This window comes from Carlito syrichta, unplaced genomic scaffold, assembly GCF_000164805.1.
Source record: "Carlito syrichta isolate Samal-C Ts95f unplaced genomic scaffold, Tarsius_syrichta-2.0.1 Scaffold305334, whole genome shotgun sequence".
Classification (NCBI taxonomy): Eukaryota; Metazoa; Chordata; class Mammalia; order Primates; family Tarsiidae; genus Carlito; species Carlito syrichta.
Window position 1 is genome coordinate 77,853 of NW_007249430.1, and position 25,717 is coordinate 103,569.

At 39.4% G+C, this 25,717-nt stretch overlaps 1 protein-coding gene across 1 annotated transcript in view; it reads left to right on the forward strand.

Moving 5' to 3' along the window:
• LOC103263956 (gamma-2-syntrophin-like) overlaps nt 1–24,409 on the forward strand; it is a 51,580-nt gene extending 27,171 nt beyond the window's left edge. Inside the window, exon 3 of the mRNA XM_008061619.2 lies at nt 24,147–24,409. Coding sequence (XP_008059810.1) covers nt 24,147–24,278 — 132 coding nt within the window. The 3' untranslated portion in view covers nt 24,279–24,409. The remainder of the gene's footprint in view (nt 1–24,146) is intronic.
• Nucleotides 24,410–25,717: the final 1,308 nt, after the last annotated feature.

Sequence of the window (25,717 nt, forward strand, 5' to 3'; positions counted from 1 at the left end):
ATAAGGCTGCAGTAATCAAAACAGCCTGGTATTGGTACAAGAACAGGCATATAGACCAATGGAACAGGATAGATATTCTGGAAGCAAAGCCTCTATTCTTCAACCAACTCATCTTTGACAAAGCCTCCAAAACAACCACTGGGGAGAGGAGAACCTATTCACTAGATGGTGCTGGAAAAACTGGTTGACCACATGCAGAAGATTGAAACAGGACCCCTACCTATCACCATACACAAAAATTAACTCTAAATGGATCAAAGACCTGAATGTAAAACCCCAAACTATAAGAATCTTAGAAAGTACAGGAGACGCCCTTATGGAAATTGGAACTGGGAACCAATTCCTATTCAGAACCCTAAAGGCCAATACCTTAAGAAATCAGACAGACAAGTGGGACCTCATCAAATTAACAAGCTTCTGCAAAGCAAAAGAAACCATCAAGAAAGCAGGGAGTCAGCTCACAGAATGGGAAAATATATTGCCAACTATTTATGCGACAAAGGCCTAACATCTAGGATCTACAAGGAACCCAAACACGCCAAAAGGAAAATAACAAGCTGCCCATTTAAAAAGCAGGCAAAACATATGAATAGACACTTCTCAAAAGAAGATAAACGGGCAGCCAACAGACACATGGAAAAGTGCTCAGCCTCACTCATCATCAGAGAAATGCAAATCAAAACCACACTGAGATACCACCTAACCCTTGTAATAATGGCCATCATTAATAAAAAAAACAACAACAGATGCTGGTGAGGATGTGGAGAAAAGGAATGCTTCTACACTGCTGGTGGGAACGCAGACTAGTAAAAAGTCTTTGAAAGACAGTGTGAGCCGGGCTCGGTGGCTCAGCCTATTATCCCACACCTTGGGAGGCTGAGGTGAGTGAATTGCCTGAGCCCGCGGGTTCGAGACCCGCTTGGGCAAATTGGCGAGACCTCATCTCTACAATAAATCAAAAAAATAGCCGGGTGTGGTAGCGCATGCCTTCAGTTCCAGCTACTTGAAAGGCTGAGGTGGAAGGATCGCCAGAGCCCAGCAGGTCGAGGCTGCGGTGGCCTGGAGTGACCACTGCACTCCAGTCTGGGCGACAGAGTGAGACTCCAATTCAAAAAAATAATTAAAGTGTTAGCTCTTCATTTAGATATTTGATCCATTTAGAATTAATTGGTATAATTGGTGTACATTAAGGGCCTCATTTGTTTTGCATGTGAACATTTAATTCCCCCAATACCGTTTTGTAAGAAAAGACTTTGCTCCCCATTGAATGGACATTCCTGATTGAATACTGCTTTATACAACATAATAATATATGTAAGGATATATTTCTGTGCTCTCTATTCTATTCCATTGATCTATGTGTTTCTCTTTATACTAGTAACATAGTATAAACACAGTGTTTTGATTGCTGTAGCTTTGCAATAAGTTTTGAAATCAAGAATTGTGAGTCTTCTGACTTCATTTTTGTTTTTTCTGTTTTTTTTTTAATGATTGTTTTGACTAATCATGATCCTTTGAGATTGCATATGCATTTTTTTATTTCTTCAAAAATGTTTTTGGGATTTTGATGGGAAATGTATTAAATCTGTAGATCATTTTTTGTAATATTAATATCTTAACAATATTAAGCCTTACAACTCAAAAAAGATGGATGTCTTTCTATTTATTGGTGTCTTCATTACTTTCTTTCAGCAAAGTTTTTTTAGTTTTCAGTGTACAAGACCATTGCCTTTTTGGTTATGTTCACATCTAAGGGTTTTGTTTTTATGCTATTGTAAATGGAACTGTTTTCTTAATTTCCTTTTCAGATTGTTCATTGTAATTGAACAGAAACACAACTGATTCTCCCAACTCCCATCCCCTGGAAACCTCTATTCTACTTTCAGTCTTTATGAATTTGGCTTTTCTGGGTGCCTCAAATAGATGGAATCATAGAATAGATGACCTCTTCTGTCTGGCTTTTTTTTTTTTTTAATATAGGCTAGTAGTCTCAAGGTTCATTTATGTTGGAACATGTATCAGAACATCATTTGTTTTTAGAGTTGAACAATATTCCATTTTATGGATATACCACATTTTATTTACCCATTAATTTGGTGATAAGCACTTTGTGTTATTTCACATTTTGGCCTTTATAAATAATGCTTCAATACACATTGAATTACAAGTATCTGTTTTTGACTGTGTTTTCAGTTTTGGGGGTACACACCTAGAAATGGAATCGCTAGGTTGTATGATAACTATGCTTAACTTTTTAAACAAACTGCTAAACTGTTTTCCAAAACAGCTACATCATTTTGTATTCTAACCAGTAATGAAGGTTTCAATTTCTCTACGTCCTCACCAACATGATATTTTAAAATCATTTTTAGAATATTATAGCCATCATAGTAAGTGTGAAGTGGTGTCTCATTATAGTTTTTATTTGCATTTACCTAGTGATTACTAATGTCCAGAGAGCATCTTATCATGTGTTCACTGGCCATCTGCATATTTTTGACAAAATATCAATTCAAGTCCTCTGCCAATTTTTAAAGTGGGTTGTCTATCTTTTCGTTGTTGAGATGTAAAGGTTTTAGATGTTAAACCCTTATAAGATATATAGATATTAAGCCCTGGTAAGATATATGATTTGCAAATATTTTCTTCTATTTCATAGATTGTCTTTTGAAAATGTCTCTTGAAAATGTCCTTGTTACACAAAAGTCTTTAATTTTGATCAATCCAGTTTATTTTTTCTTTTGTTGTTTGAAAACCATGTTTAAACTTCCTAATACATGATACAAACATAACAGTTTTAGCTAACCTGTGGTAAACTCTGCTGAAGTCATCTAAATTCCCACTTAAGTTTTTACACTAACATAAGGAATGGTGTGTGTCTGTATAATGTGTTTTTCCAGACCACAGCATGAGGTTTTTTGACCTTCAAACTGAGTAGAAACCCTGTCACATATCATAAGTTAAAAGATTTGGGTTAGTTATTTGTTTTTTAATTTGTGAATTTGAAGCTTGTTAATATAGAGAGGAAAATGTAAACGCCTCTCCCGCACCTCAGTAGACTAAGCCTTAACGACTTACTCCATTTCACTATAGCCCAAAGGCTGTGCACAGACACCTGCATGCAGGCTGGAGATAGGACCATGATGTGAAACAGAGGGCAGTGCACTGTGTTTGCTAATAAGTTGATAATTCACTGTATTATTCCCTAACCTACAGACTAGAACTACTTAAGGTCATGCACCATTCACTCAATGAGTACATAAAATGTACTGGGATAAAGCGTGGGCTGTTTCCAGGAGTCTCCGATAGGGGAACTCTGTAAAGGTGCCTGGTCAACCCACAGAATTGTAGAGATCATGCCTCCCTCTCGATAACCTCTGACTGCTGAATGTTTCTGAAGTCTTCTTCTCTCTCCCTGACAAAATAACTTGGAGTTAATCCTTAAAGCAAAACTCTCACATATGTCTAAATTGATTTAGGTAACAAAACCACTGACCTCAAGGACTGTGAGCTTGGAGAGTGGTTCAAAGAACTAAGATGCCATTTGTGATTATCCTGGAAGAAGGGGTGGGAAGGGTAGTTAACGAAAATAGGGAACTGACCTGACATTAGAGTAAATGAGCTCACCACTTGGCAGACTGTTTATTAAATGTCTCTATTAATCCTTTCCAGGCTATATAGAGCAAACATTTTAGACTAATCAAAGGAGAAATCCTTCTGCTAAGTGGGTCATATTTCTTTTCCATGTTCTGTAGAGCTGGTTCCTGCCAGGATTTAATAAATATTAAGTAGCAAAATGCTGTTGTACATGACATCTCTTCAAAGAGATATGACCACCTCTATACTTTTGACCAAAAAGAATCTAATGTGAAATATCTCTATGTTCACAAAAATGATCCAGCTTATAAAAATAAGTAAATATTTGACATACACATGATTTCTGTACCTAAAATTGAACATGGTAATGCTTAAGTATCACTTTCATTAATTATAACACTCCAATTTTGCTGTTATTTCACATTCTTTTCTAAATGGGTAAATAATATCTCTATTTTTTAAATAATATATTGAATTAATGTGGGATTTTTTGCACTGAGCCAATTACATTCAATTCTCTTTTCAATGTTTTTCACAACAAAATATCCCCATTTTACAGGACCTGAAGCACCTGGCACTAATAAGTTAAATGATTAGTCAAAATGATGGCTGCCATTTTTTATTGTTTATATTGTGCCAGGTCCTAGAGGCAGTATATAATTTAGTTTCTCCCAACAGATACAGACTAGTGTTCTCCTCAGTTTGCAGGTAAGGAGACCATGTTTTACGGAAGTGCCTCCCCCAAGACCCTCGGTTATGAGGCAAGACAGTCACAGAGCTGGGTTTGAAGGATCCCATATATGTCTCTGCTGTTTGAACCTCTCAAACGGTGTTTACCTTAAGGTGTCTGGTTCACCTGAGATCCTATAACTGCCCCCACTCCCCAAGCTCTGTACATCCTGTAAGCATCAAGTGGTTCAAGTTTCCTCTTCTGAGTGAGGAGGGGTAGCAGTGTGACTTCAGGCTAGCCTGACACCGAGAAATAGCAAGTGGTGATGAAATTCATTTATACTCTAAGGAAGGAGAGGGGAAGATCCCTTTCCTCCCTATTGTGAAGGTTCATGACTGACACCTCATGACAAAAGCACAGGTTAACAAAAGAAAAGCATAACATTACATGCATATGTGTTCATGGGAGTAATACAAAATGTGAACTCAGAGAAGGTCCAGATGACTGAGATTTAAATGCCTTCTTCATCGGGGAGAAGGTGGGTGGAGAATGCATAGTCCCAGTGCTCAGACAGGGTTACAGTCTCATAGGAGAGCTGCCCTTAGAAGAATGGATAAAAAGTCTATCTGGTCCTGGAAACTACTCCCAGTCTCTTCTGTTCTCTGCGGTTGATCTTTACTGATTTAATAAGATTCTTAGGGAGGTTGTTTAAGATAATTGCATTTCTTTTGGAAAGAAGCTTTCATAGATAACGAAATTCCAGAGGAGAACTCCTGTCTGTGCTTGGAAGGAAAACAAGACAAGGTTAGAGGATCCTTGATTCAAAAGTAGTTTCTAGGGTCCCTCAGTATGTCCAAGTGCCTGACTTTGAGGATCACTTTCTGGGTCCCAACAATGCTCTTTTTAAATTTGTTAAGCTTTGGATTTAGGTTGTTCAGACTTTGGAAGAAAGCTTCTCCCTTAAGAGTAAACACCTTCTTGAGGATCTAATCAATGTAAATCAAAGCATGAATAGCAAACTTTTTAAAGAACTTCAGGGTAGGAATCACACTCTTTAGACACAGGTCATTTTCTTGCTCCCAGCTTGCTCTGTGCATTTGTCTCTTGAGTGCCTTATATTTGAAATATCTCTCACTGCCCAGGACAACAGCAGGTTCCTCTTTTTTTTTTTTTTAAACCTGGATTGTTAATTTTAGGTGCCAGGACATGAACAGGAGAAGTAGACTCTCACTCAGTCCCTCCCCCGTGCTTCCCCCCCCCTCCCCGCTCTGGGCAAGCCTGGCCCAGGAGTCCTGCAAATAGGACCATCCTTCCACCTCTGACCAGGGCTGGACCTCTAGAGAGCTCCCAAGTCTGAGAGCATCTCTGTAGGCAGAAAACCTGAGAGAGGCCCTGAGGACATGCCCCCCACTGTCCAGGAGCACAGGAAAGCTGGAGTCCAGCCTTGCTGAAGCAGGAAGCCCACTTTGCTCCCTATACCACACCCAGCCTCTCCAGTGCCAGGTTTCAGGGGGCAACCAGGACACCAACTGGAGGCCACATGGGTGAAAGAAAGCAAAAAGCATCATCTTAACAGGGGCTGCAGGGCTTTGGAAACCAGAGGGAAAAGATTAGGGCTTGAAGGGTCAGGGCCCTGGCAAAGCCTCCCAGCAGGAGAAGGGTCCAATATCTGCCTGATTGGCTTGCGTGGCTTCCTGGTGTCAAGATTCTATCTATCAAGCGAAGGAGCCCACGAACTAGGCAAACACAAGCTGATCCACACCAGTCTTTCTCTGAGGTTAAGAGTATATTTGAAGTATGCAAAATTGGTTTTTCAAGCATGGGTTTACAACCATTGACTCCTCTTAAAATAAATGAACACCACAATATTATCTGATACCACGCTGGAGGAGGTGACCTATGCCTCTCTGGCACTCTGATGTCGCCATCTCTCTCTGTACCTCTGATGTTTGTGCTCCTCTCCATGTCCCTCTGAGGTCCCTTTCTGACTTTGATCCCTGTATGTGTGAACCTTCCCGCTCACTTATCTTTGTGTCTGAGGCCAGGCGAGTTCCGTGCAAGGAGCCTGAATGGCTGGATCTCGTTCATTCCTCTGACCACAGCCAATGGTCACTGCCCAGAGCACAGTGTGCCCTTCATATGTTTTATTTAAAAGGTAGGAGTGAATGGATGATCATTGTATAGTGGAAGAGAAATCAGCTTAAACTAGCACTTGTACACCAAGGCTTCTTATAGATGTATTTCTTTTTTTTAACATATTTTAATTTCAATAACTTTGGGAGTACAAATAGATTTTAGTTACATGGATGCATTGTTTAGTGGTGAAGAAGTCTGGGCTTAGGTGTACCTTTCACCCCCAGTACTGCACACTGTACCCAATAGGTGAGTTTTCATCCCTCCTTACCCTCTCATCTTCCCCTTTCTGAGTCTCTTATATCCATTATACCATTCTCTAAGCCTTTATGGACCCACAGCCTAACTCCCACTTATAAGTAGGAACTCACAGTATTTGGTTTTCGGCTACAGCATTACTTCACATAGGATAATGGTCTTCAGTTCCACCCAAGTTGCTGCAAAAGACATTATTTTGTGCTTTTTATGGTTGAATTCCATGGTGTGTGTGTGTATGTATGTGTGTGCATAATTTTCATTATCCGCAGATCAATTGATGGGCAGTTAGGGTGATTCCACATCTTTGCAATTGTGAATCGTGCTGCCATAGACATGCCAGTGCAGATGTCTTCTTTTGTATAATAACTTCTTTTTCTTTGGGAAGATACCAAGTAGTGGGATTGCTGGATCAAGTGGTAGATCTATTTTTAGTTTTTTGAGAAATCTCAATACTGATATCCATAGAGGTTGTACTTCTTCACCATATTCGCGCCAACATCTGTTGTTTATTTATTTATTTATTTATTTATTTATTTATTTATTTATTTATTTATTTTTGAGTTGGAGTCTCACTCTGTCGCCCATACTGGAGTGCAGTGGCCACTCCTGGCCACTGCAGCCTCGACCTGCTGGGCTCTGGCAATCCTTCCGCCTCAGCCTTCCAAGTAGCCGGAATTACAGGCATGCGCTACCACGCCCGGCTGATTTTTTTTATTTATTGAAGAAATGAGGTCTCGCTGCCCAGGCGGGTCTCGAACCCGTGGGCTCAGGCAATCCACTCACCTCAGCCTCCCAAAGGCGTGGGATTACAGGCTGAGCCACCGAGCCCGGCTGTTTATTTATTTTTTAATGGTGGCCATTTCGACTGGGGTAAGGTGGTATCACATTGTGCTTTTAATTTGCATTTCCCTTGTGATTAGTGATGTTGAGAATTTTTTCATGGTTCTTGGCCATTTGTATATCTTCTTTTGAGAGATGTTTGTTCATATCATTTGCCTGCTTTTTAAATGGAGTAGTTTTGTTTTTTTCATGTTGAGTTCTTTGAATTCCTTGAAGATTCGGGATATTAATCCTTTGTCTGAGACTTGACTTGCAAATTGTTTTCCCATTCCATAGGTGCCCTGTTTATTCTGTAGATTGTTTCTTTTGCTGAGCAGAAACTTTTTAAGTTTAATAAAGTCCATTTGTCTGTTTTTGTTTTTATCACACTTGCTTGTGGGATTTTAGCCATAATCATTTTCCTAATATCCAAAAGAGTTTTCCTAGATTTTCTCCTAGGATTTTAATGGTTTCAGGTCTGACAAAGACATGGATTGCTCCTGCTAGGACTTCAAGTATGATGTTGAATAAGAGTGGTGAGAGTGGACATCGCTATCTTGTTCCAGTTCTGAGAAAGAATGTTTTCAACTTTCCCCATTAGGTATGATACTGGCTGTTAGTTTTTCACATTTGGCTCTTGTTATTTTGAGATCTGTTCCTTCAGTGCCTAGCTTCTTGAGGGTTTTTATCGTGAATGGATATTGGATTTTATCAAATGCCTTTTCTGTATTTGATGAAATGCATATTGAGATGATCATATGGTTTTTGTTTTTACTTTTGCTTATGTGGTGAATCACATTTATTGATTTGAAGATACTGAACCATCTTTTCATCTCTGAAATAAAACCCACTTGGTCGTGACAGATTACTTTTTTGAGATACTGTTGAATTTGTTTTGCTAATATTTTGTTAAGGATTTTTACATCTATATTCATCAGGGATATTGGCCTGCAGTTGCCTTTTTTTGTCATGTCCTTGCCTGATTTAGGCATCAGTGTGATCCTGGTTTCATAGAATGGGTAAAGGAGGCATCCCACCGCCTTGATTATTTGGAACAGTTTCAGTAAGATTAATAGCATCTCTTCTTTCTAGATCTGATAAAATTTGACTGTAAATCTGTCTAGTCCAGGGCTTTTTTGTTGTTGTTGGAAAATATTTTATGATTGACTCAATCTCATTGCTCATTATTAGTCTATTCAGGATATCTATTTCTTTCTGGTTCGGTCTTGGGAGGTTGTATGTTTCCAGAAATGTATCCATTTTCTGTAGGCTTTCCCGTTTTTGCCATAGAGTTGTTCAAAGTAGTCTCTGATAATATGTTGTATTTCTGTGGTATCAGTTGTTATGTAACATCTGTCATTTCTGATTGTATTGATTTGCATGTTCTCTCTTTTTTTCATGATTAGTTTAGTTAGCAATCTTGCTGATTTTGATTTTGTTAATGCTTTTGAAGAACCAACTTTTGGATTCACTGATTCTTTGTTTTTGTTTTTGGTTTTTTTTTTTGGTCTCAGTCTCACTTGGTTGTGCTCTGATCTTTGTTATTTCTTTTCTACTGCTAGCTTTGGTTTAGATTGTTTCTGTTTTTCTAGTGTCTTAAGATTCAAGGTTAAGCTGTTAATTTCAGATCTTTCTATATTTTTTATGTAAGCATTTAAAGGTATAATTAACTTTCCTCTCAGCATTACTTTTGCTGTATCCCAGAAATGTTGGTATGTTGTATCTTGGTTTTCTTTTTTTTTTTTGAGTTGGAGTCTCACTCTATCGCCCAGACTGGAGTGCAGTGGCCACTCATGGCCACCGCAGCCTCAGCCTGCTGGGCTCCAGCGATACTTTCGCCTCAGCCTTCCGAGTAGCGGAATTACAGGCATGTGCCACCACACCCAGCTGATTTTTTGATTTATTGTAGAGATGAGGTCTCGCTGCCCAGGTGGGTCTCGAACCCGCGGGCTCAGGCAATTCACTCACCTCAGCCTCCTAAAGGCGCGGGATTACAGGCTGAGCCACCGAGCCCAGCTCGTATCTTGGTTTTCATTTGTTTCAACAAATTCTTTGATTTCTGCTTTAGTTTCTTTGTTTACTCAGGAGTCGTTGAAGAGCAAGTTGTTCAGTTTCCACTTACTAATGTAGCTTTGGCAGTTTCTCTTGGTGTTGACTTCTAATTTTATTCCATTGTGGACTGATAAGATGCTGGGTATACTTTTGATATTTTTTAATTTATTGAGACTTGCTTTGTGGCCAAGCATATGGTCTACTTTGGAGAATGGTCCAAGCAGAATGAGAAGAATGTATATTCTGTAGTTGTTCAGTGGGAAGTTCGGTAGATAACTGTTAGGTCCATTTGGTCTATCGTCCAGTTTATGGTCCAAGGTAGAGGCTCTACTTCTATGAATCACTCAGCAAGGTCCCCACTTCTTCAGCATGTGAAGTTTTAGGGGAAGGATGAAAACAATAAGACCACAGTAGCACATCTTCTTCAACACTTCTTCATGTCATCATGGAGAATAGTGGTTGTCCATCCCTTTCCTGCACTCTAGATGAGGTACTCTGGTGGAACCCATTCTCATCTGTGTCCTTTAAATCAGGGTGAGATGGCTAAGAAACAAACAGGCTCATGGCCGAGAAGCATAGTACCTGTCACACTCTGGCCAGGAGGCTGAAGCACAGGGGCCCAGGGATGCTGGGAAGTCCTGCCACTCAGAATCAGGCACCATCCTGTCAAGAACCTGGGCTGTTGCTAGGAGTAAGTGGAAGTCCATTTGGATGTTGTATGCTGGTGACAGAAGGTCAGGCAATATTCATCATGGTGTCTTCGTTCTTTAATTGCTTGGCATCCACCAACTAAGCCTAAGTCAATTAAGGCTCACAGCCTTGCCAGGTTCAGATCTTGCTAGCATTTGGAAATGGTTATTTCTAAAATGGCAATTTATAAGCTTTTGGAGGGGATAATAATTCATGGTACCTTTTGAAAAATTCAATGTTTTTAAGTTAAAATTTTATGAACAACAAAATCATGTGGCCCATTTAGATAACGAGGCAGCCTCGGGAGGTCTCTGGCCTCATCCTCATTTTTGAGTGCATCCTTCATTCCAGGCACTGTATCTGCCTGCCCCTGAGGCCCACCATGTTTACCATAGTTTTGTAAAAAGTGGTGGTTCCACAGAAAGTGCACGCAGAAAGAAACTTCACAGAGGGACAAGGTGGTTCTACCTGGAAGGAAGAAATCATATAGAAACATATTAGTGCCTTCAGGGTTTTGGCAGAGTTAATCAAAATGTTTAAAAGGAGGAATGAAAGCATCGCACGTGAACAGAGGTTAGGAACGTGGTTGCCCCACTGTACATGCAAACATGTGCTGAAGATCTCACTTTCTCTACATTTTGGACAAACTGCTTAGATTGTTCATTTATTTATTACTATCTATTATGTAAATCTCTATGATCCTTCTTTCTGGGGCTTGGCAATCTATAAATCACAAATTTTACAGCAAGGACAACCAGGTGCTGTTTCCACGTGTGTGCTTTGAAACATAAGTACATTGTCATTCGCTGACTCTGATGACTCAAGTGAAGGAGGAAGATTTGGGCTCAAAGAAACACAATGTTGATGTTAGAAAGCGGAAAGTGATTCTAAGCCTTGTATTTTCTTATATGCGAAAATAGGAGTACAAATGCCAACATGCTTCCTAAAAAGGTATATGAAGTTAACTATTTTTCAGCCATCATCATCAGAAAAAATAAAATAAAGGCCAATGGGCTATAATTATGAAGGCCAATAATATTTTGAGTGGCTAGGCACAAGAGTGACATAAGTTGATGCCTGTCTTTCATGTTCTTGTTTTTTATTTACAAGCCAAAATAATCTGAAATTTTCTCTCCCAGTACCCTAATGTATTTATTACTATTTTGACTCTTCAATATTAACTCTGGAATGAGTGAAATTCTATGCCATCTTTTCAAGAAATTGGCCTTGTTTGGACAATAAGTGTTGAACTTACTGATCTTTGTTAGAACTCAGAAATTTCCAAATAAAATATTTACAAGAGTAGAGGATAGCAAGCTCACACGTGCTACTCACTCCCTGGCTCTCTCTTTCTTAGTGCATGTCTGAGTTATTCTGAAGCTATTGTGCAATGCAGGGACTAGGCCTTATGAAAACCACTTTTCAAAAAGCAGATATTCATCTTTAAGATGACTCTGGGGAAATGGACAGTGGCAAAAGGGAAAGATTTGCAGCTGTTTGCAGGTGTCAGGGTTTTTTTTTAAACTGGCAAGGTGATAATGCTGAGCTTTGGTTTAAATAAAATATATGAAGTTATAATTCCATTATTTGCTGAAGGGGAAAAGGTGGCTTAAAAATATGAGTCAAAGAAGCCAGCGAGGGAATCTTACAGCCTCAAGCAGATAGTACCCAAGAGGTAAATTACAGAGTAGCCTTTAAAGATTAGCGAACAACACTTTAAAAGAAAGTTGATCTTTTGAGTTCAACCCAGTGGATCTGAACTGGGGAGAGTAAAGTGGGTCGTTGACCCAAGCAAATTCTAAGTGAGACTGGCGGCCTGTGGGGTGTGAGCAGAGCACTGGTTCTTGTCTACTGAGTGGGTCCTCAGCTAGCCGGGCTCCACACTTGAATTTGTTTCCCTCGCTGGTTGCTTCTGCCGCTCCTGAGAAAAGCACTTACCTCATTTGAACTCTACCACGAATCCTTAGTTCCATTCTCTGGCTCTGTGGTGTTTCTCTTGCTGTTGCACCAGATACCATCTCGACTGTGGACTACTGTGCCCAGCTCTCTGTCAGCTCCTGTAGCCCTTCCCTCCTTTGACTGTGGACTACTGTGCCCTGCTCTCGTTAGCTCCCATGGCCTTTCCCTCTTCTGACCGAGGACTCTTGTGCCCTGCTCTCATCAGCTCCTGTGGCCCTTCCCTTCTCTGACCATGGATTACTGTGTCCTGCTCTCATCAGCTCCCGTGGCCCTTCCCATCTCTGACCTGCCTTCCTTCACGTTCTCACTCTCTCCTGCACTCTTGCTGCCTCCTCCTCAGAGAGCAACCTGCACTCAGTTGCTCCTTCCTGCCTGGTGGTGCACAGCTGTCTTCGTCCTGGCTCACATCTATCCCCAGCTTTCCAGGCTGACGAGAAGGTACAGTCCTCAGGGAGCACCCACAACTCTGCACAGTGGCCAGCTAAGTCTCCTCCCTGACCATGTCTGCACAGTCCCACGTGGGTACCACCCACTTTCCAGCGCCTCACATGCTTTCCTATGTCTGTCTCTCTATGCCTTGGCTCTGTCTGGAGTGTCCTCCTCCCCACCCCTCCCCGACTGCAAAAAACCTTCAGTTGTCCAAGGTTTGAGGCAGATGACTACAGTACAGGCCATGGTCTGCTCACTCTTCCAGGCAACTCTACCTTTGTGGCTGGGTTTTGGGCCTCTCCTCCAGTGCCTTCTGGTCTTTGGGATTGTGTTTTAGGTGCCAGCCTTCTCTCCCCTCCACTCTACTCCTTGACCTCCCTGGTGACACTCAGCTTCTCAGGCGTCCTCACCCATGGAGCTGTGTTTAGTGTTGAGCACAGAGTTCTCCAGGGACAAGTTCAGGGGTAAACCCAGCGCATCAGGGTGTAGCCTGAGATTTGGCTTGTCCAAGAAGCTCTCAGGAGATGCTATCTCTGCCAAACTGTTCTGTGTAAAACTTACGAGTTTATTCTTGGTTGTTTTGTAATATGGTGACCTTATAGTGTCAAGATTCTGAAATTTTCAGTCAGTAGAACAGCAAGACCCCACTGGGCCAAGGATTTGATCCCTGACCTCATGTGTCAGCTCTGTAACTAATAGGCCTTGTCACCTTGCAAAGATTATTTATTTCTTTATTTTAGAGTTGTGTGGTACAAGTAAGGATTTGCCACATAAGTAGATTGCATGCAGGTGAAGTTTGGGCTTCTAGCTGGCCCTCTCTCCCCCGATATTGGATCCGGTACCCATGGTAATGCCGTGTGCCCCCTTCCCTCCCTTCCATAGCAGAGACCAGTGTCTGCCAGCCCCACTTTTGTGCTCATGTGACGAATGATCTGGACCTGCTTATGAGTGAGAAGATGCAGTATTCAGTTTTTTGTTTCTGTGATAGTTCACCAATTATGAAAGTCTCCAGCTGCATCCATGTTGCTGTGAAGGCCATGGTTTTATTCTTCTTTATAACTGTGTAATATTCCATTGTGTGTGTGTAGCACATTGTCTTTATCCAGTTCACTGCCAGTGGGCATCTGGGTTGGTTCCATATGTTTGCTCTTGTGAGTCATGCTGCAGTGAACATGGGCGTGCAGCAGTGCTGGAGTCCCTGCTTCACAGACAGCGAATTTGCCTCAGAGAGCCTCTCAGTCTTAGGCTCACCCTGGCTCAGTCCTGTGCTGCATCTGGGTCACATCCACCCAGGACAGCCAGATAGCAAATTTTCAGAAAATTCTCCAGCAATATGTTAAACCACTGGAAGCTTGAAATGGACTGTGGTGGGAATATTTACACCTCAGCAATGAGCAAAGAGCAGGTCACAGCTCTTCTTCCACCCCTGTGAGAGCCCACTGACCAGCACATCACTCCAGTTACATAATCTGTATGTGAAGGAATTCGAGTATAATTTGAATTCCAGTATGTCTATCTCCATATTGTAGGTGTTCGCCACTATATTATAGAAATAAGGAAATGATCAGGGAACTGATCTGTGTTCTCTTTGGAGCCGTAAGTGGCAAATTGAGTTGTTGGGGCATGGCTGTTTCTCATGATTGTCATATTTCATTCTACATACCATGAATATTTTCTAAAGCAAATTGCAGAGATATTCATTTACTCTGACATTCATTCATTTTTCTACTAACTACCTCTTTCAAGTCTTGCTTTGCTGGTCAAGTCCCCATAGCCACTACCCTGGATGCCCTGGAAAGTGTGTTGACCAAGGAAGACCCAGCTTTAAGGTGCAGCCTGTGTTTGGACTGCTATGGCTAAGTGGAAACTGTTCTCTTAAATCTTATAGACTTTACAGTTTCCCCCCTTTTCCATAGGCTCATTAGTTAGCAATTGGGAAAACTAAGAACCTACGATGGCTACTGTTCCTCAGAGGGGTTTAGTCATCTCACAGACACTTTTGACAAATGTCTAGTAATTTGTGCACTGAAATGGAAATATGGGAAGTGCAATAAGGAGATGTGATTTCCACTGGAGGAGATTTATTGAGGACATGGGGGTAATATTAACATTTATATGTTGATTGAAAGTGTCACTCTGGTGATAGATAGGGCATATTTGCGCATAAAGAGTGAGAAAGAAGAAATGTTTTCTCAAGTATGGGTGACCTCATTATTCATATTTTGACAGGCACAGTATAGAGTCTCATGGCTTCCTAAAAGTTTTGCCTAATTAAAGAAAAATTCAAGATATTAAGACACTCAACTCTTGAAAAGTGAGCCACACTGTAGCTCATATTTAGAATCATTGTTTCATCCAACATTAAATATTAAAAGACTTTGCAAAATTTAGGGCATTAGGACTTTATATTGCGGAGGCAATTAACGAGATGATAGGAGTCAGACAGGGGGAAACAGAAAGAAGGCTAGATGGGTCGGTCCCCAGGTGTTCAGTCAAAGCCTTGCTGTACCCAGGTCTCAGAGCCCTGCTGTTGGAGTTCTCAGACACTCTACTTTCTTGTTTGTAAAATGTATTTATTTTTTACCTAAAAGGTGTCACAAATTACAAATATGGTTGAATAGAATAAGGTATGAGCAGAGAACACTTTGGAACTGTACAGCAGCTTAAAACCCTATTCCTGGAGGGTTGACAAGCTTCACTGGGTAGAAATATCATGGGCGACAGGGTCTAAGAGCCCTGGATGAAATTTTTTTGTCACACATCGGTTTGACTTGGATTTTCAGTAGTCTTGGTTTCCCCATCTGTAAAACAGAAAGAATACTGTCTGCCTTGAGGGGTTGTTATGAGATTAAGTAAAATGACAGGTACAGGACCCCGAACAAGTCCTCCAAAACATTTTGCACTGGTTGTTTTTCTCATTCTTTCTTTCTTAATGTTAGTGTTATTCGCTTCATTTACCATATGTCATAGGAAATTGTTTTTATCTTTGTGTGTGTGTGGTAACTCACTACTCTCTTAAGTGTTTAGGCAAACAATTCAGTAGCGTTAACTACATTTGCACTGTTGTGTGGAGAATCACCACATTCTTTTCAACTCGCATGTCTAAAACTGTACCCATTGAACAGCAACTCCCATTTCGCCAGCCCACAGTCCCCGGCAGCCCCATTATACTCTACTTCTGTGAATTTAACTCTTTCAGATCCCACACATAAGTTAGATCATGCAGTATTTGTCCTTCTGTGCCTGGCTTGTTTCACTTCACATAATGTCTTCCAGATTTATCCACTTTGTCATGATTGACAGGATTTTCTTCTTTTTTAAGGCCGAATAACATTTTTATATATAACACACTTCATCCATCCATTCGTCCTGTTGGTTGATGTTTAGGTTGTTTTCACTACTGCGAATAATGCTGTAAAGAGTGTGAGAGTGCAAATATCTCTTCAAAATGCTAATTTCATTTCCTTTGGCCAAGTCATGTGGTAGCTACATTTTTAATTTTTTGAGAAACTTTCATATTGTTTTCCATAGTGTCTGTACCAGTTTACATTCCCACAGACAGCATCCAAGAGTTCCAGTTTCTCTACATCATTGTCAACATATGCTATTTTTTCTCTCTCTCTTTGTTTGTGTGCATGCGTGTGTGTGTGTTTTACAGCTGTCATCCTAATGGGTATGAGGTAATATCTCAGTATGGTTTTGATTTGTATTTCCCCAGTAATTAGTGATGCAAGCAGTCTGTTGGTCTTCCATCTGTATGTCATTTTTGAAGAAATGACTATTCAGCTCTTTTCACTCATTTTAAAATCAGGTTATTTGTTCTTTTGATATAGTGTTATATGAGTTCTTTTTATTTTGGACATGAACCTCCTATCAGTTATATTGTTTTGTAAATATTCTTTCCCATTCCATAGGATGACTTTTCACTCTTTTGATTTTTTTCTGTATTGTGCTATAAAGCTTTTTAGATGATGTAGTCCCAGTTGTTTATTTTGGCTGTTGTTCCCTGTGCTTATTGGTGTCATATTCATGGAAATCATTGCCAAGGCCAATGTCTTTTTATTTTCCTCCATTAGGATGCTGCCTTTCTCTGGTAACAGTGAGAAATATTTTAGCTATTCCATATCTGTCTTCAATTTGAAAATATTACCCAAAGCAAGCAAACAAAAACTCAATTTCTCCAACTAAGAGTGGTCATTTTTCTTCACTCCATATTTATGGGCACAGAAAAATTTTTAACCCACTTGAGTTCATAGAAAAAAAAAATTAAGTTATCTAAAGAAGTTATCTATATTAGTTTTTCTATTGCTGCTTTAACAAATTACCATAAATTTGGTGGATCTGAATGCATATTTATCTTCTCACAGTTTAAGAATTTGTCTGTTGTGGCTTACATCAAGATGTTGGCAGGGCTCGTTCCTTCTGTAGGCTCTAGGAGAGATTCCATTTCCTTGACTTTGCCAATGTCTAGAGGCTTTACCATTGTGCTCTGTGCCTGACCATGCCAGGAAGGTTCCAGCTCTAGCCTGGCTTGGAGATATCTTTCCCTCCAGGTCTTCAGGTCTGAGGATCTTGTGTGAAGTCTGGATCACCAGCCCAGTCTGTTCTGGAAAATTTCTTCTGGGGTATGTTCTTTCTACCAACCAACTTAGATGAGGAGGGAAAAGGTGAATGTGGAAAAGGATTTTAGGGCTGGATCCTTTTATTTTCAGAAGACCCCTTGGGCTTTTTATGCCTAGTATCTGCTGCAACAAAGGAAGGGAAGATTCCTGTTTTATCTATTTGCCTTACGTTTGCATAACTAAAAGAGGCAAATGTAATATTTTTTTCTTTTCCTTTTCTTAAATAAAATCTATCCCTAGGGGATGTTCTTTCCTTTATGCTACAGACACAAGAAGCAAGCACTCACTGTCTGATTTCACCTTCCAGATAAAGCATCATGCACAGATGAGCAAACTCTTCACTCAGGAGGGGATGGGTGGCTTTTCTTTTAATATCGCTAAAGAAAGAGCCCCCAAAATAAAAGAGCAGCATCTATATGGGATATCTTCAGAGGGTGATTTTGCTTAACAATTCCAATCACCTGCTCTTTTTTGTCATGCATGTCTTAGCAGTTTTTCATCTTACTTGAGAGAGTGCCTTTGGAGAGCATACCTACAGGTGCTGGCTTCTTGGACATATTAAAGTCAATGCTATCATTAGCTCTGTCTCCACGATTCCACTGGCACCTGTCAAATCCCTCAGCTCAAACACAGTACTGCGAGGCAAACTGAGACTTGGGGGAGCTTTTCAAGATTGACCTTCTATACCTTAGATGCTGAATTCGGGATCTGTCCTCTCATCTTTGGGGACCAACATGAAACTTTGAATAAATACTGTCTCTGACATTATTTTAAGTTGACATAATCTAGTGTCAGAAAAGTGGAATCTGAAGCAAGATCACCTTGCAATTCCTAGAATTCAGTGAGGTACCCCCAAGCCTTTATGCCTTCTCTTTCCAAGATTTGCCTTTTCTCGCCTGGTGAATCTCCTCTCTAAATCCCAGTCCTCTCCTTTTGGTTGTGTTCCCTGATTTTACTGGAGATTGGCTTTGCATAGGGTTGTCTTAATGAAGGACTTTACATCCCTCCTGGAAGTATGAAAGACTTTTTGTCTTTTCTGACAAGTTCTTTCTGACATAAAAGTCAGAAAACAGTCCTTCTGGTGACTACTCTTGGTTTCAGTTTGACTTGGTCTGAACATCTTATATAATATTTGGTTTTATCTGCGTGCCTGGTTTAAAATTGTGATAGGTTAAGACTATATTCCGAACATCTTCCAAAAGCAAAATTACTTTCCAGTTGGTGAGCACAGGATGAGTGAGTAAAAGCCATTAGGGCAGTCACCACCATTTCATGAAGAACAGTCTCTTTGTGAAGATAAACTGACCATGGCCAAATTATCACTGAGGTACCTTACAGTCTCAACAAAATTTGCATGCAGTAAGGAAATTTTCACACTATTCGTTGGACAACCAGGGCAGAAGTCCTCTGTCAAGTAAACAAGTATTTGGTGCCAAGCATGCATGACAAAATAAAAACTTAACTCCAGGCCCCTAATTTCTTTATGAGACTAATAAGATTTTCTTTTTGTTCTCAAGAGATTGATAAGAAATGTAATGGGAGCCTCAAACTCTAAGGCACACCAGGACCCTTTCCTCCAGGGACCCCAGCTGGCCATATGTTCAAGCATTATGGTCCATCTTGGGGGACATTTTTAAACTGATGTGCAAATCACACAAAATAAAATTTAGAATTATGATGGCTACTTAGTTAACCATTTCAGATGAAAGCTCTGCACTTTAAGAAGTACATTTAAAATTAGAATAGATCTCAAATGCTTCAGAAACAATGAGATATTGTTTTGATTGGATGTAGAAGCGTCAAACCTCTCTTTCTTTTTCTACTTTTTTTCATGGTTACCTGCCCACTCAAAGAGAAGGAGGGGAAATAAAAGAAAGAATGAATAAGTGTTTATAAAAATTGAGTCCTCATCAACCAGGTCTGCTTTTAAATACTCATATACCTTGTCAAAATCTTGACTTCAGAATAATAATAAAAAGTTTCCATTTCAAAGTGTTTCCCTGCCTGCACTGACTGATCAAGCAACCAGACCTACAAATAAAAAAAAGATATATCTGTTACTGATTTCAAGGCCACTTGGGGATTTTTTTTTCTTATTGGATTCCAGCCAAGTTGGGAAAGAAAAAAGCTTTAAAATTAATGGCCTTACAATAATAGCAGCTCTATGGCAACTGATAACCTAGGCACCTAAGAGTCTTCTCTTTTAGAAATGCAATTTTAGATTTGCCTGGCTAACAAAGGCCTAGGGCAATGGAACAGGTGATTAAAAACTGAATAGTTTGAGAGAAAAAAAGAAAAAACTATTTGGAAGCTGTGCAAAATAAAAAAAATCTCAAAAGGTTTCCCTACAAACTTTGGTGAAGGCTTTAGCTATGTGAGCAGGTAACCCACTCTGGTTCTCACACAGGACAGGGACTCCAAAGTTGAGGTCCAGCCCAAGAGGCCAAGTGAATTCTTGGCTTTGTGCAGGGAAGAATTCAAGAGCGAGCTAACAAAGTAAAGCAAAAGTAAGTTGACTAAAATAAATAGGAACAGAAAGACAGCTACTCTGTAAATAGAGCAGCCCTGTACATCACTGGGATTTCAATTGGAAAATGAAAGTAAGTTCATTAAAATGACAGAGAGCAGGCCACTCTATAGGCAGCTTCTTATAGACTAGCCCATTCTGCTCTGCCTATGTCTACATTTAAAAATTTTTTTTTGCTTGAAAGGATTATGCAGTAATTAAAATTGCATAGTCAGAAGCTTCTGTGGGAAACTTTACAAAATATTGAATCTGTCATGCCAAACCCAAGTTTTTACAGAACCTAAGAGATCCTTTAGTCCACCTCATGGGAAACTTAACACCATCCCTAACATACATTTTGTTCAAATTGTCCTAATCGTTCCGTTTCACAGAGTGAGCATTCTTTGCTTTAATTTAATGCCATCATCAGATACCAGGTTATAGAATTGCTACCTACTAGCTAAGAAAGGAGGCTCCTGTGTCATCACGAAAAGACATGCTGAATCAGGGTAAATTCCTCTGGGGAAATCAAACAGAGATTCAATGATATCAAGTCTCATTTAGTCCCCCATGGCTTTTTATTGTTTAGTGGTTTGCCTTTAGTTTGAGCTCTTGGTTTAGAACCATTGCACAATCTACATATATTATGTTCCTGTTGGTATTTCTCTGTATTTTCTTTTTTTAATTTTGTACCTGTTGTTTCCTAAAGAAAACACTCTTAACAAAATAATGTTGGCCAAGCTCTTTGAGATGATCGCCAACATGGATGGAAAAGACAAAAATGAAACTTATTGATGACATTTAGGTAATTTATCCTAAAAGTCATTCCCTCTGAAATACCTTGTTGCTCAAATGCTCAAATGTGGTTAAAAGGATTTTGACATTGGCTTAAAGTTGTTGAGTCTCCCCCTGACATGGTACCAGACCATCCTGGTACCATGGGACAATAAAAAGCTAATCACAAGTTGATTGACCAGTGCTGCATTCAGAGAAAGAATCTTCCCCAACAAAAGAAGAAGAAGAAGGAAGAAGGAAAGGAAGAAGAAGAAGAAGAAGAAGAAGAAGAAGAGGAGGAGGAGGAGGAGGAGGAGGAGGAGGAGGAGGAGAAAGTTACTGATGCCAAGACAGAGTCACTTATGTGAAACCCTAACAAAATGGAGACCAGAGGCCAAAGAAGAATCATGCATGTTTGCCCGATAACAAGAGCTATCACAAAAGACTTTGCCAATACCACAACCTTGCACAAAAACCACTGCAACCTTACACAAAAAAGTACTTCTATGAAGATACCTACCCGGCAACTGCCTTTTCAAACTTGGACTGGAGTCACTCTCATTGCTAATTCTTTTAGGTAATGGTACATCTTGTAAAGCAGCTTACATAGCCTTCCTCACTTTGCCTTTAATTTCCCTTTACCTCTTACTCCTGTCCGATGCACCCATAATCCACTATAGTACACAGATCCCAAACTGCAATCTCCTGCATATTCCCAAATCATCTCTGAGAGAGCCTTCCTCTGTGCCGTTACAGTAGGTTGATACTTTATAACTCAGCGTATAGGAGTCTCAATACCAATCTGTTCCTGTGCCATAGCAACCCAAAGAGCTGTCAAGGTCTCCTTTCCTCTGCAGGTCAAAGTATGACAGCCCATGACCCGCATGCAAACATTGCTGAGGAGCACAACAGGGAGTTACAGATAAAGGGAGTCTTTGGCTTAGAATTCTCCATGAGTATTCTGTTCAAACAAAATGTCAAGATATGATTTTGATCAGCTCTAGTTGCAAAGTTATAATTCAGGATAATTTTGCTGGTAATATTTGTTTAAAAAATTAACCAGACCAGATATAGCATGACTTGGCTTTTAACTGAATTGAAGACATTCAGTGAAATGTTCTCAGGGTATCTGCTTAGCTGGTGTCTGGATCAAGATTGGATTGACTGACTATGGTTTTAGAAGTTTTAATTTGATTTCTGGATTACAATGCTATTGAGTGAGATTTTATGTGAAATTGAGTGGTGCGATTTTATTGTATTCTGCTAGTACTTCCAGAGATTTTGCACTGTAACTTCAAATTATGGTACCAAAAAATATTAATATTGTTTTTAAATGTGTGCATTAATGTGGGTAGTAGTTTTGCTTCTTATTTCCGTATGTTGTGTTATAATTAGATAAGTCTTGAGAACTTGTAAAGCAATTTCCAATTTGTGTACAAAAAAACTCAAGACCCTGAGGGATTTATGGTCATTATGGCTTTTTCCCCCAAATGTCCTTTCAAGAAGTCTAGCAATTACAATTTGAAAACACATACATAAATTGAATTACAGTATGGGTTAAGTTTGTGAGAACCTTATGTTTCTACTAAAAAGCTACTTGGTTCCTCCCTCTTCCAGGGTTAAATCACAATGAATAAAATATTTTGAGCACAGTCTCACAGTGTGGGTGTAAGTAGTGAATCCAACTTGGATTAAAGTTTAACACAAGGTCCGGGCAGGTTGTGGGTTCTACTCATAACCAGAGTGAGGGGTACTGTTGAACCAGTTTAATGATTATTTGTGAAACTTCTTAATTGTTATGAAGCTTTTGCAGGAGCTGCATCTAAGCATCTTGAACATTTTGCTCCTCATACCTCAAAACAATCAAAATAATTAATTGTGTATCTGTCATGGTTAAAATGCATTCACATTCAAATTGGAATGAAGAATTGAGATTTCTCTGGTTATGGTCACTACGAGAGGTCTGGAGGCATCTCCAAGCACAATGGGACCTGACGTCAATCACCCAGTGTTCTCTGTCCCCAAGTGGAGTGTTTCTCTGTGTGGAATTCGTTTTCTGGCAGACTCTCTACTTTTGGCAGCAGAGATAGCAGAGTAAGCTGCAGGTATGCGCTTCACATTTGATCATACCAAAGTAAAAACCCTGGCCTCCCCCTCCCCATTGTTCATATCAACCTTCTCCTGGACTCTGGTTGGCCAGCCTGGGTCCTATACCCATCCCAAGAAAGAGCAGTCTAAAGGAATGCATGCAAAGAAGACCAGGAGAGGGACTGAGGGGATTTCAGTCAAAAAGTTGTTTTTGACATGCTGAATCCTTGGGTTATGAAAAAGAGCAGCTCAAATAAGCTAAGATGGATGTTGAGGAAGCAGGGCTTTACCTGCAGCTGTTCACCTCCATTTTTGCCTGGTATTCTCCCATCCTGTCAGAATGAAAATATCAGAGAGTCTGCCTTAGATATACTTAAAGATACATGCCTATGAAGTTGATAGGTCAGAGGTTTCTATTTTTTTTTCCTTAAATATGATGTGTCTTTCTACCTGATGTCATCTCAGCAGTTTAAAATATGCTAGAATTTTGGTGAAATTTAGTACATTGGATGCCAATTAGCAGTCACTTCAAAAGGAATTTTGTTGTTCTTCGTTATATTGGAATTTTGTTATACTAACAGAGAAGAGAGACATCAAAACCTCCCTTTGCACTGGGTGGCAGGTTGGTGAGGATTCATGTTTTTCTATCAAGACCATTAAGAGTATTTTTTCCAATAACTGAATAAAGTTTATTTGACTTCTGTTTCAGCTTTGGGGTTCATTGTTGACTTGTTTGTTGATTTAACAGGGGAGCTTTATGTGAGAAGATTTGTGGGAAGAATAGTTTATGGGTTATTTTTGCTTTTAAATGACATTTGAGATCTTTTAAATGAAGAAGTAAGACCCAGAAGTTTATTTTATTTTAGTTTTCTTTTCCTCTGGTTGGGGCCCCAACATCTCCCAAAAAAACTTGCTCCGTTGAGCATCATTTCCTGTATCTCCTGTTGGCATGGTGACAGGACGTGGATGAACCAAAGTCACTTGCCGCCTTTGCTGTGCTGTGCTCACTGCTCATTCTGTACCACTCAGCTGGTACTGTTCGTTCCAAGAGTGTTCTTTGCCATAAAGCACACACAGGCACACACACACACACACACACACACACACAGGGCAAGAAACAATGACTAGCTCTGCTGAACTACAAATATCAATCTGTTTCAGTAAGATCCACATCACAAAAATCACAAGGGCTGGGTAGGTCACAAGTGTGGTGAAGATTGAGTTGTGACCCTGATTACCACGTCTGACTTATTCAAGAACCATCACTTATCAAACTAGGATGCAAAATATAGAAGTGAGTATTAGCCTACATAAGGTACAAGAAACAAATAAGTTATTTGTCAGTGTATTAATACAAAGAAGTAGATTCACATGCGTAGCCAATTCTGACCAGGTAATGCTGTGCCTTCTACTTTAAACGTTACTTATTTCCTGTGTATTTTTACTTTTTGAAGTAAATTTCTTGGAGTTCATGAAATACAGAATGTGTTAAATAATTTTGTAAAATGTTTTTCCAATAATTATAATCAACACTATTTTTTTCTTACAGGAACTTGAATTTCAGGATCTGACTGTGGTGCTGCACTGCATACATTCCTTTATAGCAGCCAAGGTGGCTTCCGTGGATCCTGTATTCATAGACAGTCAGAGTATTGCAAGAAAACACACGTACAGCCACTAATGATTGCTTCTGAGTGCTGAAAAATTAAATTATTTTCTTAAGAAATGTTTCTTTCCTGCACAATATTGCAACTTTGTGTGATTTTATAATAAGCCTATAGTTGTGATACCAATAAAATATGTCACTAGTTTCCAAAGATTGTGTTCCTTGCTAAGTCTGAGGAGTGAGCACTGAGTTCTTCATGCGGACCTGTGGCTAAGAGAACTCAGAGAAATAATTCACACCCCCAGCATGTCTCTAAGCCATGTGAGAGCGATAGAAACACTGCACATGACACCATGCACATTGGAAAAGCCCAGATATTTTTTCACAAAATAGATAACAGGAAAGGCTGAGAGCTCACCACTTTTTTTTTTCAAGAAGAAAAGGGTTTCCTTCAGATTTGGTGTGTCATCTTTTCTTTTCTCTACAGTGGGCATCAGAATAAGGGGATAATTTGAGACATAAGTGGTGGTTGAAATATGTGGAACAAGGAATCCACTGTAATCATTTAATTATAATATTAAATACTTAGAAATTATTATATAATTAATGTGCCATTTAGATGTAAATTTTAATTTTTTTTCCAACTCATCAAATTTGCATGTAACTTAGTTTCCTTGTTTCTCATATTGTTTTTGACTTCTCAGTAGAGGCACTTTATGTTTTTGTTATTGAAAGAATTTACTATAGTTGCTAGGAATACAGACTATAGTTAGGAATAGTCAAGATTGTATACCCATCATCAATATTTCAAATGAAGGACATACATAAAATTATCAACTTGCAACATATAGAAACATAAGAAAAAATGCTCCTGTACAGCTGCTGTTGGAAAGAAAATGTGTAAATATTAAAGATGTGATATTCATGGGGCGATGAAGATTTCAGCATAGCTCCCTGCATCCCACTCATATTTTGTTTGTATAAATATAAATATTTTTCATATACCAAATACTTATAATCAATTGTGTTTATATGATTGAAAATATATCCTTTTTAGAAGATATTCAAAATATTTTATTATAATGTAAATTATAGTAAATATTGTATATAGTATTAAATCATTTTAATGGCTTCCATGGGAGACTCTAGCAAGGAGCAGAGTATTTCAAATGCATTTTTAAATAACATTCAGCTATGTGAATGATCTTCATGGAATGCTGGGCAGTATTTCTTTGTGTAGGTGTTTATTCTCTTGCTTAAATGCAAACTTCCTATTAATATTAATAGTAAAGAAGTTGGAATTTTCTAAAATATTTGAAACTGAAAAAGTTAGTTAGAAATTTCCCTTTCTCCAATTTCTCTTCAGTATTGATATTTTGATCTCCAAACTGAACAGATGCACATTTTATTTCCTTAAGCCAAAAATCCTAAACCCACTAAAAATTAGAGGGTTTCTCTTGCATAAAGGAGTGAAGAAACTGAAGATTTTTATTTTTTATGAAAAATTTAGTCTT